This window comes from Puma concolor, chromosome E1, assembly GCF_028749965.1.
Source record: "Puma concolor isolate L17-30 chromosome E1, mPumCon1.1.hap2, whole genome shotgun sequence".
In the NCBI taxonomy this organism is placed as follows: domain Eukaryota; kingdom Metazoa; phylum Chordata; class Mammalia; order Carnivora; family Felidae; genus Puma; species Puma concolor.
In genome coordinates this window covers 16799780-16815195 of record NC_141680.1, presented here as the reverse complement: position 1 = coordinate 16815195, position 15416 = coordinate 16799780, and the positions used below count along the sequence as shown (strand labels likewise).

The window sequence follows — 15416 nt, the reverse complement described above, 5'->3', positions numbered from 1 at the left end:
CGCCTGGCCCGCCCCACCTCCTTATTCCCTATAAAAAGCAAAATGGTGACTCAGAGAGGAGAGTTGGAAGCGTCCTGCCTCCTGCTCCCACTGTGAATTTTTAGACTTGGAATTAGGCAGGAGGCAGAGGAAACAGCGGCTCGAAATCCACGACTGACATGCTGTTTGGCGGGTGGCAACCGTGGAGCCGCTCCTCCCCTACTCCCAGCAGCCCCTGAACTGCAGCCCCAGGACCTGCTGGCGCTCCCCAGCCCCTCTCGAGGCCCGGGGCCCCCACGCAGCCCCCGCCCGGGCCTGGCCGTGCATGCCGCACCGGGGGGCATGGCAGCCGGGGGTCGCCGCAGGCGCCCACTGCGCTATCAGTCCCTGGCAGCCCTCGTGGAGGACTCTCAGTGGCCTTTCTTGTTCCTTGTCTCAGACTTCAGCTACGGGGCAGACGACTACGACGGAGAAGGGAATGAGGAGCAGAAGGGGCCCCCGGAGGGCTCGGAGACCATGCCGTACATCGACGAGTCGCCCACCATGTCGCCCCAGCTCAGTGCCCGTGGCCAAGGCGGCGGGGACAGCATCTCCCCCACCCCACCTGAGGGGCTGGCGCCTGGGGTAGGTGCACCTGCTTTTCCTTCCTGGGGGGGGTGGGGGGGAAGGCAGGCATGGGTGTTGTGGGCCAGGCCCTGCCTGGGACGCTACTGGGAGAGCAGGGCTGGGGAAATGTGGACCTGGCGCCCTTGTCACCTCATCCCAGTCCTGGGCCCCTCAGACTAGGCTCCCCACCACCACCTGCTGCTCTCTCTGCCACCCCTGCACCTATCTCTGCCTCCTCTACCAGCCATCTGCTTCCCCTGCCTTCTGGACACCCTCACTTCCTCTCTCAGCTTTCTCTTCCAGCCCCTCTAGCAGGATGGGGCCTGGGGGAGGGAACAGGCCCTTCTCTCTGGGCCAGAGCAGCGCACATGGCCTGTGGGCTGTAAATGCACAGATGCCGGCTCAGCAAAGCGAGGCTGGTCTCCGTGCTCTCTGTGAGGTGGAGTGAGCTGCTTCCGTAGCATTCCCTGAAGATCAAGGGCGCCCCATGCTGCCCGCCTCTGTTGACTCTGGAAGGGAATCAGCCCTAATGGTGTCTGTCCCCCTCTCCTCTTGTCGGCTGATAGGAGCTCTGCTCCAAAGAGAAGCATTTTACAAGGAATATTAAGTATGTGCTTTGAGACGGGCCAGGAGGTTTGCAAGCCTTGTGATTCATGCCGTTCCTGGCCGCAGGGACTGGCTGTGTCTGGGCCCAGCTTGTATGTGTGCACCTGAGACACATGAGCAAGTGAGGCAGAGGGGCTCCTGGGGGCTGTTTTTCTGGAGTTGGGGAGAATCAAAGCCCTTCCTCTATTTGGGGGGCTGGGGCATGGAGAGTCTGGTCCTGCTTGGTAAAGGGCTTGTCCAGATGCGTTCTGTGGGGGACCCCTTTCTTCCCTCCAACAACCCCGAGGAGCAGTCACTCAGATGCTGTGAGATACTTGTTCCCCTCCCGAAGGGCCCAGCAATCCCCGCTCCACAGGAGGGCTGCCTGGACTCTACCATTTCTGGAGAACCCCCTGCTTCTTTCCCTCCCAGCCTCCTTGGCCACCTTCCACCCCTCCGCAGAGCTCTCACCCCCTCTTCACACACTGGGGTGGCTGTTATAGCCTTTGGCAACAAGGGCCTTGGCAACCGGCTTCCCACTTGAGGGAAGCCACATTGTTGCCATGGCAACAGAGGCTGAGGGAGAGCTTCGTGGCTGCCAGGCAGTGCAAGTTTGGAAACGGATGGTGGGGGCAGGTGGGAGGTGGAGGGGACGGGTGAGGTTCAGGACCCCCACAGCTGGCATTCTGGAGTGTTGCCCTGTCATCCTAAGGAAGGCGAGAGTCCACCATCTCCGACGTGCAGGGCAGGATTTTTGCTAGTGATGGAGGGAGTATTCTGGGGCGTGAACTGAGGCCAACCAGAGGAAACAAGGCTAAAACTCTTGCTTCCCATCTCTGCCTTCAGGTCTCTGACCAAACAGAGCTCAGAGGCCCCCTGGAGGACTCAGCTGTTACCCCACTGTGAGCAGGTGCAGGAAGATTCACTGTAGGACCCAACCCAGAGCCAAGATGCTGGCTGAGAGTTGAGAACGTGTGGCCAAACAGAGCTGCTTGCTGACAAGCGAAGTGCCTCTGCCATTTTCATCCCCCTTCTCTGCCTCCCCCCGCCCCCCTGCCTTCCTCCTTGCTTCCTGCCTCGGGTCCTTCCCTCATCACGTGACCGCCTCGCTGGCATGCTTGCCCATCGATTCTTAGATTCCTTGGTGAAAGGTGCTAGTGGGTGCTTTTCCCAGTGAAACAGATCACAGGCGCAACGGGAGACCCCCCCCCCCCTTGCCTGGAGCTCTGAGGTTTTGAGCCAGTGACTTTCCTCACTTTGTGGCTGCCCATTTTGTTTGGTGGCTCACGAGTGATTAACTGGGTTTTTTTTGAGGACTTTGAAATCCAGAGATGCTACAGTGAGAACTGACTAAAGTGCTTGGGAACCCCGGAATTGATTTTTTTACACCATTGGCTAGAAGTCATGCGAGGTAGGGGTGAGGAGCATTTATCCAACTTGGGGATACGGGTGAAGATTCCAGTCCGATGAACCTCCTTCCGGCCCACCTTCCTTCCTGGAGTTAGTTGCATTTCTGCCCTTTCCTCTGGGTCACTGGCCCCATCTAGTGGACTCTGCAAGTATTGCTGTTTACATTGGGGTGCCACAGAGAGTTGACACACCCCTTCCTGAGTACTTGGGCGCTATTTTGGTTTAAAAACAAAACAAAACAGAAAACCAAGGTTTTTGCTACTTGGCTCTGTTCATTTGGCTAGGCAGGTCTCCTCCCTGCCAGGCTTCCTGTTGGGGCCTTGGGAGCCAAGGGGACTTTTGGACCAAATCAGACGATTGTTCTAAGTATTCAGATGTCTGGCCTCTGGCAGCTGGGCATTTCACAGCCCTGTACGCAGCCAACTTGTGCCGGGAAGCCTAAGGTTTGGTCCTTCAGAGAACAGAACCAATGGGATGCCTATCTATATCTGTAGGGAGATTTATTTTTTTTTAATGTTTATTTATTTTTGAGAGAGAGACAGAGCATGAGTGGGGGAGGAGCAGAGAGACAGGGAGACACAGAATCTGAAGCTGGCTCCAGGCTCCAAGCTGTCAGCACAGAGCCCGACAGAGACAATGCGAGAGACAGAGTGCAAGCAGGGGAGGGGCAGACAGAGGGAGACACAGAATCCGAAGCGGGCTCCAGGCTCTGAGCTGTCAGCCCAGAGCCCGACGCGGGGCTCGCACCCACGAACCGTGAGATCATGACCTGAGCCGAAGTCGGACACTTAACCGACTGAGCCACCCAGCTGCCCTTGATCATGGAATTGGCACACTTCATTATGGAGGCCAAGAAGTACCAAGATCTGCAGTCAGCAAGCTGGACACCCAGGAATGATGTAATAGTTCCAGGTTGAGTCTGAAGGCCTAAGAACCAGCAGAGCCAAATAGTATGAGTTCTAGTCTGAAAGCCAGCAGCCTCGAAATCCAAGAAGGGCCAGTGTTTCAGTCTGAGGCTAAAGCCTGGAAGAGACTCATGTCTCAGCTTGACTGGCAGGAAGAGTTCCCTTTTGTTAGGCCTTTTTGTTCTACTTGGGTCTTCAGTTGATTAGATGAGGCCCACCACCCCCATCAGGGAGAGAAGCAGCTATACTCAGTTGCCTGATGCAAATGTTAATCTCACTCAGAAATGCCCTCATGGCACACTCAGAATAACTTTGACCGAATGTCTGGGCCCAGTCAGGTTGTGACACATAAATGTAACAATCTTGACAGTCTCACTCGTGCAGCAGCCCAGAGAACAGAAAGAACACGAGCTTTGGATAGGTGAACACCTGCTACTCTCTAGCTGTAAGGCCCTGGATGAGTGCCATGACCCCTCCGAGCCTCACTTTCCTCATCTCAAAATAGGACCAGCTGCCTGGATTGTTGGGGAGAGACTGGGATAGCTCAGGTGAAGCCCGCAGCTCTGGGTCTGGCTCACCGTGGGTGCTCAGCCCTTGGCGACTGGGACCCACAAGACTTTTCTCGCCTGTTTTTGGAGCCAAGACCATTGTAAGGACCTGGTCTAATGAATATTAGCTAGACAAGGACTGAATCTGCTTCTGCAACCTCCTTTCCTGCCAGGTATGGTGGCCCAGATAGAGCCAGGTCTCTGTGGTGTCCCAGTCTCCTCGCTCCCCAACCTGCCCCCTACAGCCTGGCTCTGCTGCTCTTGTCTTCGGTGTGCCCCAGCTGTGCAGCCCACTAGGCCTCGGGGGAAACCTCAAGCCCTGCCCTGCAGACCCTCCCCTTCCCTCAAGCCCAGGCTGAGCAGAGCCCCTTAGTAGGGCCAGGGCCTCACGTCACTGGTGGCTCGATTCGACCGACAGTGCCTGATTTCACCTTGGGAAGGCAGGGCAGGGACTCTTGATCTCAGCTGACAAGTTGGGGTACATGTTCCTCTGCCAGGACCATGGTCATACAGAAAAGCTTGCTCCCTGTAAGCCAGAGACTCCTCCTTCTGCCCCCTTGGGAGACACGGTAAAAAGTGGAAACAAGGCAGAGAAAAGATCTGGGTGTTGTCTCCGGGCTTCCGCCGCCTAGCTGTGTGACCTGAGGGATGCCACGCCCCCTGTCTGGCTCCAATCTACTCATCTGTAAAGGGAAGATACTGAGAATTTCCTCCCTCCTGACCGCCCACACCCGTCATGAGGTTTCCGTGAGACAGTGTCAGGGTGCTTTGCAAATTGTAGAGTCTGTACCCACGTTGGTGGGACTGCTCAATGTCAGACTTGTTCTGTAGTTCCGGGGGTATCCAGAGGCAGGTCAGAGGCATCTAATAAAAGGCCGGATGGAGGGGTTCAGACTTCAGCCAGCGGGAGAGACCAGAGTAAGGGCGGGGGGGGGGGGGGCGGGCGTTGAAACGGTCACCGTTGTCCTTCCATCTCCCCCACCCGCTTCTCCTCGTCACAGCTGCCTGGACTTGCGCTGAGCCTTTTACACAGGTTATCTCATTCAGGGCCTGTGAAGTTGGTGCGGTAATCGTCATCTTACAGTTGAGGAAACAGGCTGGCAGAGGTGATGTAATTCACCCAAGACTAGCCAGCGGGGCCAGAGATTTGTTGAAACTCAGGTCTCTCGGACACCACCTCCCTTGTGAAGTTTTACAGCCCGTCGCTGAGCCCTTTGCCCTTTGGGAAGAGTGCACCGTTCCTTGTGGGGCCGGTCGGCCCCGTGAGATCGGGAGCCCCAGTCCCCGATCATTTCCACGGCCCCCCTCCGCAGCTCCTGGCACCTGCTGTTTGTGGAACTGAACTGAGTAGTACCAAGTGGCCAAGGAGGAAGGACTCAGATGCAGTCTCAGGGCATGAAGTTCGGGAGATCTCTGCTCCCTCTTTCCTTCTTCAGTCCCTTCCGAAGGTTGGGTTTGGGGAGTTGAGGTTGCTTCCAGGTGAATGGAGGAGCCAGGTGGAGAGCCAGAGCATGTGAGATTGTGTCCCAGTCTGGTCCCTCTGGACATTGTTAGAGGCCTGGGTTGGGTGGGCTAGCGGCTGCCGTGGTCTTTACTCCTCTCAGGAGTTTCCATCTGCCAGTGGAATCAGAGACAGACTCTCCTCAAGTTTCCAGCGTCCTGCCTCAGCAGCCTTGCCCCCTACTTGTCCGTTTCTGGATCTTTGGGCCCCACCGCTACCAGGTGGCAAGCTCGGAGCCCATGGGCTTCATTGCCTCCTAACTCCTCCCATTACTGGGTGAGCTCCCACCCCATTTGTAGATGAAGAAACTAAGGTTCAGGGGGGTTCCCTGGCTTGTCTGCGTTGAGAAGGAGGTGAGTAGGAAGTAGGGAGACATAGCGCCCTGGTTGCAACCTCAGCCCCCTCCACGGCAGGTCCTCTCTGGCCCGTGCCCTCTTCACACCTGGCTCGGATCTGGCCTTCTGTGGTTGACCACACCTGGCTGATCCGGAGCATCCCTGTAGCTCTCACAGCCTGTCTGCATCTGCCCCTCCCTGCCAGCATGCTGGGATCAGAGTTCCGTGATGGATTTCACATCCACCCCTAACGCTTCTCCCAAAGGGACATTCAGTGAAGGGATGCTGATCTCCTGCAGGTTCCGGGCACTGTGGCTGTGAGGGTGAGCTCAGCCAGGACCATCCTCTGCACTTGAGGCCCTGGAGTCTCCAGGGGTGGGGCAGGGAGGCAGACTGACCTACATGTAATCACACCAACTGGGGTGAAATTGCGTGCGAACTAAGCGCCCTAGAAGCCCCGCCCCTGAGAATGTGCTCTCACAAAAGTGAGCCACCCTGGGGCCAGAGGCAAGGGGTTTGTGCAGAAGGGCAGAGCACCTCCTCCAGGCCAGCAGGCTGGCTCTTGCCCCAGGGACTGTTTTCCATCACTGTCACCCAGTTTCTCCACTAGTGGGTGCCAGCGCTTTCTTTCACACGGATGATGCACTGGTGAGCCTGCCATCCTCAGGGTTACCCACTGGGTGCTTCTGTCTGGAGGGTTTCCAGACCCCTCACCATCCTGCCCATGTGGCAAAAGGAAAAGAGCTCATAGAAACACTTCCAGAGGGGCTCCTGGGTGGCTTGGTCAGTTAAGCATCCAACTCTTGGTATTGGCTCAGGTCATGATCCCAGGGTCGTAGGATCGAGCCCCAGGTTGGACTTCGTGCTGAGCGTGGAGCCTGCTTGGGATTCTCTCTGTCTCTGTCTCTGTCTCTCTCTCTCCCTCTGCCCCTCCCTCCCCCCATGCTCTCTCTCCCTCTCTAAATTAAAAAAAAAAAAAAGAAGAAGAAAAGAAAAAAACACTTCCATAGCACTTACGAAATGCAGGCACTGTGTTACAGCACTTTCTAAGCATTAACTTATTTAGCCCTCGCCACGACCTCGTGAGCAAGGCACCATTATTGCCCTATTTCACAGATGTGGAAACTCAGGTGCAAAGACCTGGTGAGTGGGAGGGTACTCGTCACAGCTGCTCTCTGCTTTCTCTCCAGAACATTGCCCTCTGCACCTTTCTTTTACCTCTTTCTGGCTGTGTGGCTTTGGGCAACTTGCAGAGTCTTGGTACCCTCAGCTGAAAATGAGAATAAATACCTCCTGTCCGGAAGGGCTACCGCAAGGACCAAGTGACATAGTAACTGCGAGAACACCTTGTTCTGCCTGGACTGCACAGAGGACCCGTTCCGGAGGTGATAGTTGAATTTGAATCTCTCTTGGGATGTGAACCCAGTTCTCCATGAGTCCCTGGCTCTGGCTGCCCTCAGACCCTCCTGTCCCTGCTCTAGTCCTGGCAGAGGGGGCTCAGCCCCCAGTGGCATTCTTGCGTGGTGAGGGCACCGCTATGGAGGATTCAGGGGGAGGAGAGGCACACAGAGGAGAGCCCAGGTGCTGGGAAGGAGGTTAGACTTGTCTTGGGCCATTTCTCACTTGGCTACAGTCTGCCTTCCCTTCTCCCTGGCCCCCACTGCAAGGGTGTTCCCCTTAAGCCCACCTTCCGGGACACCCCCCCCCACCCCCCGCCAGGGGTTTGTGAGCTAAGGAAGGAGGGAAGTGCTGGGAACTTGAGATAAAGCCACGCCTGGCACATTCACTTGGCGCCAGTGGGTGCTTACCCCTCCTCCCCTTCAACCTGTTTCCTTTGGTAGGACTGTTCCCTTTGGCCCTATGAGCCTCTTATCATATGACCAGTTTCCATAGGAACCATCCATCCAACCTCAACACCTTGATTTATCTTTTCGGGAGACCCTTTGCCTTGCCCTGTAAGCTTCGATTTCCACTCACCAAGTATTTTCTGAGCACCCACATTTTACAAGATATTGTGGTGAATTAGCATGATAGCATGAGCAGGGGTTGCCCCTAACCCCTCTCATACACACACACACACACACACACACACACACACACACACACTCTATTTCAAGGCCATCTGTGCAACAGCCTTGAAAGATGTACAGCGTCCCAAGGGAGGAGTCATGTGACCTCAGGTGGGGCAATCAGGGTGGGGAGCATGTAGGAGGCAGCCTCATAGGTAGTGTTCTGCCTGGGCATCGGTCAGGAGGGACGTTCTAGATAAAGAGGGCTGTGTAAGTTCTGGAATGTGGAGAAATCTCTGGAGATTTGAGAAAAGGAGAATGGTCTGGTGTGGCTGGGCATTGGGTTCATTGGAAGAGGTGGGGAGTGAGGCTGAGAGTGAGCTAGGGCTCCCCACTTCTGTGCTCCCCACACCCCACCACCACTGCCAAAAAAAAAAGGATAGCTGGTGCCTAATAAGGGCTGACACTTGCCAGGCATTGCCCTACATGGACTAGTCCTCACTGCAACCCTAGAATTGGTGCTATGATTATCCCCATTTTACAGATGAGGAAACTGAGGCCCAGGGTGTTTGAATGACTTGCCCAGGGTCACGCAAACGTCAAGAAGCAGAGGGAGGATTCATATCCAGAATCTAGGGAAGTTCTTTTTGGTTTTGTTTTTGTTTTACTGTATAAATAGTGTCAGTATGGGCTTAGACCCAACATTTGCTTTATATGAAAACCCTATATATGATTATTGGAGTGACTTCTATAACAGAGAAGGGAAGGCAGAATGGGGAGCACAATTATCAGGAAGATGATGAATCTGCTTCCATCTATGGCTGTGGCTGACTCTGTCTGTTCCTGGCACTGGCCCCCTGGGGTCAGTTCTTATTGGCCCCACTGAGCTCCAGCAAATCTGGTGGGGCTTGAGCCTGGGATAGTCAGAGAGGAGGAGGAAGGGGCTTCAAGCCCAGGACAGGCCTGGAGGTGGGAATGTGCCTGGCCTTTCAGAGGGTGTTGTCAACACTTGGATTGGTTGAATCACCAGCAGGGGCCCCACTGCCCTTGTTTGGGCTGATTTGGTGGCTTCCTGCTGGGCACCGAGTGAGCAATGTTTTAGAAAGAATAATCTGATGTCAGTGGGAGGGATGACCATTGAACAATGGTCCTGTCATTCCCTGCTTAAAACTCTTCGATGCCCTTCCCTCTCTCCTTTTGGCAAAATCCAACCCTTAGCAATGCTGCCAAGACCCTGCCTGATCTGACCACTTGACTGCTGCCTACTTCTGCAGCCTCTTGACCAACCCCCCAACCAGAATGTGAGCTCCAAGATGGAGGTTTGCCCATTTCATAACCAAATGCTTGCTCGTTGAAAACGCTAGTGCCTAGAACTGTGCCTGGCACATAATAGATGCTCAGTAAACATCAGTTGGCTTATTGAATGAACACTCGCCACCCAACTGAATTCATTTCATTGTGCCTCCTCCAGTCCTGTCTGCCCTCCCCCGCCGCCCCCACTGGCATGGCTAGCCCCTGTTCATTTTCAAGTGTGAGTTTCAAGGTGACCTCCCGCAGAGAACCTTCTAGGACTCCCCCTTGGCAGCATCAGCTGTCTTGTGCTCTCTGTGAGGTGGAGAGAGCTGCCACTCACTCTACTTTCCCAGGCAGAGCAGTTACCACACTTCTTTTTTTAACTTCTTTATTTTCCCTGATTACCTCACTGAAAACCCAGACTTTACAGAAATATGTAATGTAGAAAGTGAAAGCCTCCCCAAGTGCCATCCTCCAGACAAAACTTCTGCTAAAAGTCGGTTGTGTACTTCTCCTTATTTTATTATGTGACATGACTGCATGCACAGTCCACTTGACACACTTGGCCGTCCCCTTCTGCCGGACATTTGGGTGTTTCTGGCCTTGGGCTGCAGTGAATGTCATTGTACACGGATCTTCGGATCTTCGTGGTGCCCTCTTAGAAATGTGTTTGCAGAAAAAGCCCTTAAAGTGGAGTTGCTGCATCAGAGGGTGTGAACGTTTAACATCACAATAGACATTTCCGTGTTCTCCTTCCTGGGAGAGTTGTCCCTCAGCCCCATAGTTCTGAGATTGTGCCCCGCTCCTGGCACTGCTGTGGCTCACAGCGGTCAATCTGTCCCCGAGCCCGTCAGCTCCATGGCGGTAGACGTAGTGTCCCGTTCGTGGGTGTGATACGAATGCCCAGTGCACAGCAGGCAGTTGATAGATACTTATTGATTCAGTGGCTATGAGAATGAGGGATGGAGAATGAGTGTAAGGGAAGGCCATGGGGTTTGGGGAGAGGAGACTGTCGGTGGCTTTGAGAGCGTGGGCTTGACGAATGTCAGAAATCTCAATCAGTGCTCCTTGCCCTCCACAGCGTGGTTCCAGCCACATCTCCAAGTTCACCTCCTGCCCCTTTTCTATTCTCTTCTCCATCTGTGTTTGCTTACAGAAAGTTCTCCTTTTTGGCCTTCCTCCCTTTGCCTGCAAACTCTTCCCCTTTTCTTTTTTCTTTTTTTAAATTTTTTTAACGTTTATGTATTTCTGAGAGACAGAGAGAGAAACAGCATGCATGGGGGAGGGGTAGAGAGAGAGGGAGACACAGAATCCTAAGCAGGGAATCCTAAGCTGTCAGCACAGAGCCTGATGCAGGGTTCGAACCCACAAGCTGTGAGATCAAGACCTGAGCCGAAGTTGGTCGCTCAAACTGAGCCACCCAGGCGCCACCTCTTTCCCAACTCTTTCCAGATGCTGCTTAGAAGCCACTCTCCTGTGAAGCTTTTCCTCTGAGGCAGGAATCTGCCTTTGTCCTATGTCCCCACTGTGTTGATCACTGAGACACTGTCTCTTTTGTTCCTATGTCCTTCACTTCCTATAGGTTGAGAGCACTCTAAAGGCTGTGTCTCCCAGATTTGTGTTTGTAATGCCAAGCTTTCTCTGGGTATGAAGGGACAAACAAGGGAGCAGATAGATGGACAGGCAAGATCAGGACTCAAAATGGAATATTATTCTGGCTGTGCAGGGGTGAGATGCTGCAAACTTTGGTCAGGTGGTGGCTTTAAGAAAAGGGAAAAAAAAAAGGAAGAACGAAGGGGACTCAGTAAAAGGGATGTGGGGCCTGAGGGAAGGAAGAGTCGCAAGATGGTGGCCCTGCCGACAGAAGTGGAGAAGCCAGAAGGGGAAGCTGGCATGGGGGTGGGGGTCGTTTGGTCTGGGTATGTGGAGTTAACGGGCAGTTGGTGGGACTTCCAAGTGAGGAGACCCAGCTGCCAGCATAAATGTCATGCTTGGAGCTGAGCAAGGTGCTGGGTTACAAATGGTGATGGGCTGCCTTTGGCCTGGAAGTAAGAAGGGAAGGCTTCTTCAATGGTGGAGAGCAGTGGGCTGGGGCCGGGGTCCTGAATGGGTGACTCCATGCTGACAGGAGGCAGAAGTAAGGAGGGCCAGCCTAAAGCAGAGCGGTCAGAGCAGCACCAGCATGCTTACAGGAGCTGAGGGATTTGAGAAAGGCCAGACTGCGGAGGCCAAGGAGTGGGAGAGGGAGGTCTCCGACTTTGGGATACGGCAGTTTAGGCAGTTTAGAGAAGAGCAGGCTGCTTCTCTGGAGAGGAGGAGCGGGAGCCAGGCTGAAGCAGCGGAGTGTGGAGGATGCTGGGAGGAAGCTCAGGTCCAGGGCTGGCTCAGGGCATTCGTAGGGGAAAGGGAGGGGGCATTGCTGGGACTTGTGAGTCACTTCCCCCCCAGGGGGAGGACTGAGGGCCTCTGAGTGGTGTCTGTATGCCCGATGGAGATGGAAGGGCATTCTAGTTACTCACGGGAATTTCCAGCCAGCTGGGGTGGGGTGGAGCAGAGATGCCTTGGATGTTTAGGGAGCAGCTTCTGAGAGGTCTCAAGGTTTGGTGAAGAAGTGGGTGTTGATCCGGCTCTGCTGGTTAGGGGCATGGCGAATGAAGTCAGGAATACTCCAGGAGACTTCCGAAGGCACTTCCCCGATTGGGTGGGGGAAGGGACACCAGAGGAGCCCTTGGGCTTTTAGACCCTTCTCCCATTCCACCTGTATGTCTGACCAGTGGGTCAGTCCTGCCATGCGCTTGAAGCTTGCGGGGTGCGAGGCAGAAACTGTGGCATAGAGCCCCGGGCTGGCACACTTGTGCTCTGGGGAATGCCAGGCCTAGTTGTTCCCAAGCACTGGGAACAGCCTCGCCCGCCCAAACCAAATGAGGAATTGTGGCTGAAAGGGCCCTTCAGATGTGCTCCGGCTATTTATAACCCAGCCAGGGCAGGGACAGGGAAAAACCAGGGACCGAGGGAGGGGGCGGGCTGTAAGGTGGGGTGTGCCTCTGTGAAGCCCTGTCAGTCCTGAGGCCCCAAAGAGCCTACCCCAAATCCCTCAGTCTCTATTTCAGCTTTGGTGACAGGGAGGAGCCTGTCAGTGGTGAGGACAGCTTCTCTGCTCTAGCAAATGGCACAAGCCCCATCTTGAGCTCAGAGCTTCCACAGACTTCTTTGGGGATTTGGGATTAGAAACTGTTTCCATTCTTCTCCTTTTCCCTCCTCTCCCCTCAACTCTCCATCCAGCTTGGAGGCTCAGCCAGGGGCCCTGTTCTCAGCTGAGGTGCCCAGTGGAAAGGAGAGGTAATGACAAGATGATGCACAGTTGACATTCCTTTGGAACTCATTTCCCAAGAGTTTGACCCTTCCCCGCCAAGGCCATTACCACCTGACAGGGGATATGACACGTGCGTAAGGAGGCTGGTGGTAGATACGTGCACTGATGGACAGCTCCAACACTGCATTATTGAGAGCGTGTGTATGAGGAGAAAGCCAAGGGAATCCCTGGCTGGAGACACTGTTGGGGGGCTGGTGGGAGGTTGAGGGGGTTGGCTTGAGTGGGTATGAAGCTTCAGGGCTCACCACCCAGAGTCCTGAATTTTCACTTGATCTACCTGGGTGGTGGCACCTATGATGCAGGTTTACAAAGGTAAGTGCTGTGTTGGTAGTGTGTGAAGCTGAACTGGATTCCAAGATGCCGGATCCAATGAGGAAACGGGGCAGAGGGGATATTCGGGGAACACCACCACCCTGTCCCCTACACCTACACAACTCTCAACTTCCCTTAGAGAAACAACCAGCTGCGAGAAGGCAGCAACCTTGTCTTGGGCCTAATTCAGTTCACGGATGTGTTTCATTTAGAGCGCACCATGTTTTGTTTTAATGTAATTCATCTGCCATCCTTTTAAAATTGAGAGATATCAGGGCGCCTGCGTGGTTCGGTCAGTTAAACGTCTGACTTCGGCTCAGGTCATGATCTCACGGCTTGTGAGTTCAAGCCCCGCGACAGGCTCTGTGCTGACAGCTCAGAGCCTGGGGCCTGTTTCCGATTCTGTGTCTCCCTCTCTTTCTCTGCCCCTCCCCTGCTCATGCTCTGTGTGTCTCTCTCTCAAAAAATAAACGTTAAAAAAAAAATTTTTTTTTAAATAAAATTGAGAGATATCACCTAAGACTCCAAATTTCCAGGTTCTCTAGAACAATCTGAGATGGGGCGACCTGAAGCCTGCGTTGCCCCTAGCAGCCATGAACTGGAGCGGAGTGGTGGTTTTTTCACCCAGCTCCTACGTGGCGCACTTCACTGCTCTTACCTGCACTCTGACGGCTGCTGGAGTCTGCAACCTTTGCCCTAGGTGTTGTGCTGTGAAAGAGCTTTCCCCAGGTGCTGCCCCTAAACTCTTCCCTCAAGAGAGTAAGTGTCTGCTCCTCTCCTGCTGAGGCCTAGACCACCAGATTGTGCTCTTCGCTGTCTGGATGGATTGAGCTTTGTAACCCCTGAGGAAGCCCAGGGGAAGCCTGCTGGGAGTGGGAAGGGCTGCTGGTGTTATCTCCCTGGGTTCCTTGTACTCTCTGTTGTGGGGCTGGCTCTCCTGGGCGGAGGCCCCTCTTGAGCGAAAAGAGCCCCACGGAGGTGGGATTGCTCATCTCAGCAGCATCTGTGAGTAGGAGATGTGGCATCTCCGGCCGTCCAAGGGGGCCCTTCTGCAGAACCTGGCTGGCACTTTTGCTTCTGTTGTGGTGACGCGGATCGGGCCTCCTCTGCACAAAATCTTGTTCTCCCAGCCACAGTGGTGATAGAAACTGTTTTCTCACCAGGCCTTGGCCTCCCCTCCGCAAAGGTGTCAGAACCCGAGGCAGAGATGAGAAGGGGGCTCAGCTTGTGGCCGTCCCAGGGTGACAGCGAGGCTCGCCCGGGTCTTCCCGGAGGCTGTGCGGGCAGCTGCTCCTCCGCTCCTCCCCCTGCCTGCTCCGGCTCTGGTGAGGGGCTGTAAATAAAGCCTGTCTCTGGGAAGCAGACCTCCCCCTGCGCCCGGCCCGTCTGCGGCCTCCTCGCCCCTCCTCCGCGCTCCAGAAGCCTCCGCCAGCCTCTGGCCGGTGACCGCAGAGGGAACGGCTCCACCTCACAAGTCAAGTCGTGCATTTCCTGTGTATTAATAGCAAACGCGAGCCTCCGAGTCCAGAAAGGGCGGGATCTGTGGGACCGGCGGCGGCGGTGGCGGCGGGGCGGCCGGCCGGAGCTCGGGAGCGGCGGCCGGGGAGCGCGGGGCCCCGCCTGCGCCCGGGCCGGCGCGCACAGCAGGAAGGGCCAAGGCGGCCGGCGGGGGCGCCTCCTCCTGCTCCGCCGGCGCGCCGCGCGGTCTCTCTCCAGTGACAGCCCTGCGCTCGCGGCGGCGGCGGCGGGGCTGCCGGAGCGCCGCTTCCCCTCTCCCGGCCTGGGGACGCGCGCGAGGCGGCCCGCAGCCCCGGCGCGCGGGAGGGCCGGGAAGCGGCAGCAGGAAAAGGTTCATAATGGAGCCTTTCATCGGGAGCCGGTGGCCGGGTGCCAGGACTGACTCCGGGGAGGCCAGCATGCTGGTTTAGGCCTGCCCTGCACGCTCTTCCCCTCCCTGCCCGCCTGCCTCCCTCCGGGGCGGCGGCGGCAACGGCTGCTGCTGCTGCGTGGACCCCGCTTCCTGTTTGCCCTCCGCGCCTCCGGCTGCCATGGAAGAGGAAGAGGAGGCTATAGGCTTTTTGGACAAGGTTCTGGAGGATGAAGATGTGTTTCTCCTGGAGGAGTGCGAGCTGGGAACCCCGACCAGCCCCGGCTCAGGGTCCCCCTTCTTGGTGGCCGTGAAGGTGGGAATGTGACACGCCCTGGATGCTTGTCGGGGGAGGGGCAGGGCTGGCAGCTCTCGACTGCCGAAGCTGTGTGCGGGCAGAAATGGCTGGTTTGTGCACCAGCCTCATGGCCGGGTGGAAGCACCGCACTCCGGCCGAGAGGGGCTGGCGCATGCCTGCGAGGGGTTGTGAGGGGCCGAGCTCTCTGGCAGCTGTTCCTGGGGGAGAGGTGCAGTGCCTGCCTCCTCCCCCTGGACCAGTTGTCCAAAGTGGCAGTGGCTGCTGGCTTTCCCCAGCAGGCCAGCTGTGCTGGGGGCTTTCTCTGGCAGTGACATGAGTCACCTGGTGGGCACGGCAGTGGTGTGAGCCTGCTGCCCCAGAGGAGCTGGCTGAGT

The 15416-nt window shown here is 55.9% G+C and overlaps 1 protein-coding gene across 4 annotated transcripts in view; it reads left to right on the top strand.

Annotated features, from left to right (window-relative positions):
• The window catches only part of ABR (ABR activator of RhoGEF and GTPase), a 184107-nt gene that overhangs the window by 88211 nt on the left and 80480 nt on the right, over positions 1-15416 (top strand). For 3 of the 4 annotated variants that reach the window (XM_086686381.1, XM_086686383.1, XM_086686382.1), the window contains exon 2: positions 419-603. In XM_086686381.1, the coding sequence (XP_086542507.1) occupies positions 419-603 (185 nt within the window). Of the gene's footprint in view, positions 1-418; positions 604-14377; positions 15040-15416 lie in introns of those variants that run through there. The other variant, XM_025918129.2, reaches the window with a different exon arrangement.